The sequence below is a fragment of the Gavialis gangeticus genome, unplaced genomic scaffold, assembly GCF_001723915.1.
Source record: "Gavialis gangeticus isolate Ggan-Ray unplaced genomic scaffold, GavGan_comp1, whole genome shotgun sequence".
NCBI classification, from domain to species: domain Eukaryota; kingdom Metazoa; phylum Chordata; order Crocodylia; family Gavialidae; genus Gavialis; species Gavialis gangeticus.
In genome coordinates, this window is record NW_017729008.1 from 24,967,938 (window position 1) to 24,971,874 (window position 3,937).

General features: G+C 42.5%; 1 protein-coding gene across 1 annotated transcript in view; it reads right to left on the minus strand.

Moving 5' to 3' along the window:
* Positions 1 to 6: 6 nt before the first annotated feature.
* PCLO (piccolo presynaptic cytomatrix protein) overlaps positions 7 to 3,937 on the minus strand; it is a 767,182-nt gene continuing 763,251 nt past the window's right edge. Inside the window, exon 26 of the mRNA XM_019509333.1 lies at positions 7 to 996. Within this exon, the coding sequence (XP_019364878.1) occupies positions 856 to 996 (141 nt within the window). The 3' untranslated portion in view covers positions 7 to 855. The remainder of the gene's footprint in view (positions 997 to 3,937) is intronic.

Here is a 3,937-nt window from a genome sequence, read left to right on the forward strand (position 1 = left end):
AAAACCTGCTTTTATAAACTGCTGACCCCATAGGTAAAATGAATTGTAGTTAATAATTTTCTTTTTAAAAATCACTATATTTTTCCCCCTTCATTTGGTGCAATTTCCATCCTGTCCCTTCTCTTTCCACTCCAAAAAATAGTTCATCAATGTGCTTTTAACCCTTTACATTCCAGGATGGTAGCTTACATCCAGCATTAATACACACACACACAAAAATGAAATCATTCTGACTGCATTAGCCATAGAAAGTCTCCTTGGAAAACAAAAAACACAAACAGAGTGTTAAATAATGTTTCCACCACTGCAGACAGCCTGCAGTTTGGGTCCTGTGGCACAATCTCACTACAACAAATTATCAGAGATTCTAAGGTGCAGAGGAACATGGTTTACACTTCTGAAAAGTGAGATTTGGAAAGTCAATCACCCTAGGTGCTGTTGCATAAGATGATTTCCTTCTGGTTGCACAGAACACCAGATTACTCTCTCAGACACGTTACCTTCAGCTACAGCTGAACTCTGTGCATTAATGCCTTCCCCTCAAGCTTTCATTATTTCTTTCAGAGTTATGTTCTTGACAGCCACAAAGAGTCCAGCATCGCGGAGCCCTCTTATCAGTCTTCTTTGCAAACAGCCTCACTTTAAGTTCTAGGCCCAGATATTTCCTTTGCTGTGCCATGCAGCAAAATAAGTTACTAGCCCTCATTTAAGTGTGCTATGTAGCCCAGAGCCTGCTCTTTCCCACTTTGTATTCTGAAAGCCTAGCTAAACACAATGATATCGAACTATAGTCTTGGAGTGATGCTGTTTATAGCAGACTCGGCAAGGTTTTGTGACCTAAGCAGACAGAACTGCTCAATGTGTTTGTGTGGAGCTGACCAACAGTTTGTGCCAGTTTACTATTCTTTTCCTAAGATCCACTTTGTCAAGCCAGATATAAGCTTCCCCAATCAAGGTCTTTTTCATAAACTTCCCTCCATTGGAGACGAGCAGAATCTGGGAAGGTAAAAAAAAAAAAAGAAAATATGGTTACAACCATGTTTTAAAAATTATTTACGCGGTCCGTTTGCTGACGTGCAACAACGATTCAGACATGCTGACCTCAGTGTTTGCACCTGGAGAACAGGAAAGAAACATCCATCACAGCCTGCTACATAAGGGTCTCCTCCCACTGGAGAGGAAATCCACTGAAAGCAGAATTTCTTCCTCCTTCCACTGCGCTGGCATGTGATCGAGTGGTTAGAACAGGTGAGTGGAAGATGGCAATCTGAGATTCAACTGATTTGGGCATGCAGGTGACTGAAGACCAGATGGAGATTTCTTTAAGCAGCTGGCTCCAGGCTTGACCCTCCTACTTTCTTATCCATTTAAATAGGATATCCAAAGTAAGAGTATAGTCTAAGTGGGCCTTAGCGCACCCTATCCTGCATAGGCATATGAGGTCTATAAATGAAATTCCAAATCTCCTTAATTTCCGGGAGCTGGCCACTGTTCCAGTTAGCCATCTCAGACACTGACCACAGTTGAATGCAGGGTAGATTCTTACTTATTTTATGTGCCTAAATGGCAATTACCTAGCTGTGTAACTGCCTTTGTGACACACATGCAGTTTGCAATTCTATTCCATGTGGTATGTGGCCACACAAGCATCCATGTGGCCACTGGCTGTGCTCTGGCTGGACAGTTATGCAGCTCCATTCAAGTGTAGCTTGGGGAACATGAGTCCAGAACTTGTAGCTCCCCAAAAATGGAGGAATATTTTAGCCCAGTGGTGTAGTAGTTAGGGCACGCACCCAAGATGTAGGAAGTCTAGGTTCTAGGCCTCCTCGCCTAGAGGGGTTTTGAATTTACATCTTTCTAACTTCCCACTATAGTGCTTTAACCACTGCACCCAAGGATAGGCCTTATTCAATCATTTCTTTAATACTCCAGGGTAGGCTTCATTAGTGCTGACTAGAGTGGAAGACTTGACTTGCAGGCGATACTACATGCAACTGAGTATGCTACTAGTTTCTTTTTTATTATTTTTCTTTTCTTTTTTTTTCTTTTTTTGCATGAGCCCTGCTGACTCATATTCAGTTTATGGTTCACTATAGGTCCCAGATCCTTTTCTGAAATACTGCTGCCTAGTCAGTCATTCCCCAGTCTGTATTTGTGCATGCAACTATTCTGTCTTGAGTGCAGGACTTTTCTCTTATCCCTACTGAATTTCATTTGAATAATTCCAGAGTCTCTTTTTCCAGTTTATCAAGGTCAGCCTGAATCCTAAGCCTATCCTCCAAACTGCCTGCAAGACCACACAGCCAGAGACCAGCTACAAATTTGCTAACTGGGCAATCAATCCCAACCTGCAAGTCATTAATGAAGTAAATCAACAGGTACCTGACCAAGGATACATTCCTGGGAGAGCCCACTTGATACCTCTCTCCAATTAGACCTCGAGCCGGTGATGACCATTCTTCGAACATATTATGCACCCACTTTACAGTACTTTACACTGCCTCTTTAAACTTAGTAACAAGAATGTTGTGGGAGACAGTGTTGAAACTAGTGCTGAAGTCAAGGTTTATTCCATACCTCCCCCCATGAAAACCCATTACATTGTCATAGAAGGAGATCAGGCTGGTCAAGTATGACTTTCTTTTAACAAACCTGTGTTGACTTCTTTTGATCACCTTATTCGTATCCAGGTGCTTAGAAACGGATTCCTAGGTACTGAGGTCAGACTGATTGTAATTCTCCAGATCCTCCTCCTTAGACCAAAGAGGCCAAAGGGGCGTATCCCTATTTTTCCTTCTATAATTTCCATCTTGCTTTCCATTTTCCTCTGCACTACAATTTGAGTCCCTTCCCTAACAAGTCTCGATTTCTCGCCCTTTGATCTTCTCTTTTGATCTGTCTTTCTCATCAGCCCTGGAATTCAATTGCCCCCCTCCCCCTCCATACACTCACTTCTGCCACTGACTATTGTATTTACTTAAATCAATGTAGGGAAATAGCCCCTCACCTTACAGTTGCATATAAGGAAACCTTGTCTATCTCTCAGCCATTCCATGATTTCAGGTATGTTTATTTCCAGGTCACTGTTTTCAAATTTGCTTCCAATTTCCACTCAATCAGGGAGAGTAGTCTGATAAGAGGAAGGGTGGGAAGAGGCTGAAGGTGGAAGAGGTTGGGGAGGGCAAGGGGGCTACCTAACCCCCCAGGTTTATTTTCCATCCTGTAGCAGTGGGAGGGGGACAAATTCAAGGTAAACTTCCAATAATTAGATTCTATACATGGAAAAGTATAACTAATGTATACATTTTCAATATATGCAATCTAATTATTGGGGGCGTCATCTTCTATTCAAGTAAATACGGTAATTCCTTGTTTAGTCTCGGTTTCCAACCCCAAGCTCCTCATCCCAGCCTCTATCAGTTCCCAGTGATTCCTATGCCATAGGCTGTATCCTCATCAGATAAATCCACCTCACCTTCATTCTCCAACTTCACTAGTTTCCAGACTTAGGACTCCTATACACGTGCAGGCAGCAGACTCGATTAATTGAATCTGCTGGAGCACAGGAAAGTGCCACATGTATTTGCATCCTCGTGCTTAAAAATGGCAGTGGGGTGCTTTGAACTAAAGCTTGTTCAATGAGCTTTAGTTCAAAGTGCCCCACCACCTTTTTTCAGTGCGGGGGACTGAAAAGGCTGCTTCTGATCCTAGTGATGCATGTTACACTCGGATGCTTTTAATTAAAATTGATCGTTAATTAAAGCACCTTCCGGGGCACATGTAAAAATGTCCTTCCTGTCTAAACAATTTCAGTTTCCTATGGTTAGCTCCTCATCTGATCTCAGTCTCCCTCCACTCACTAGTTCCAGTTACCCCATTTTCCTCCCTATCCCTTACCTGCAGTCTTTCCCACTTCAGCCACTATTTCACTGTCTTC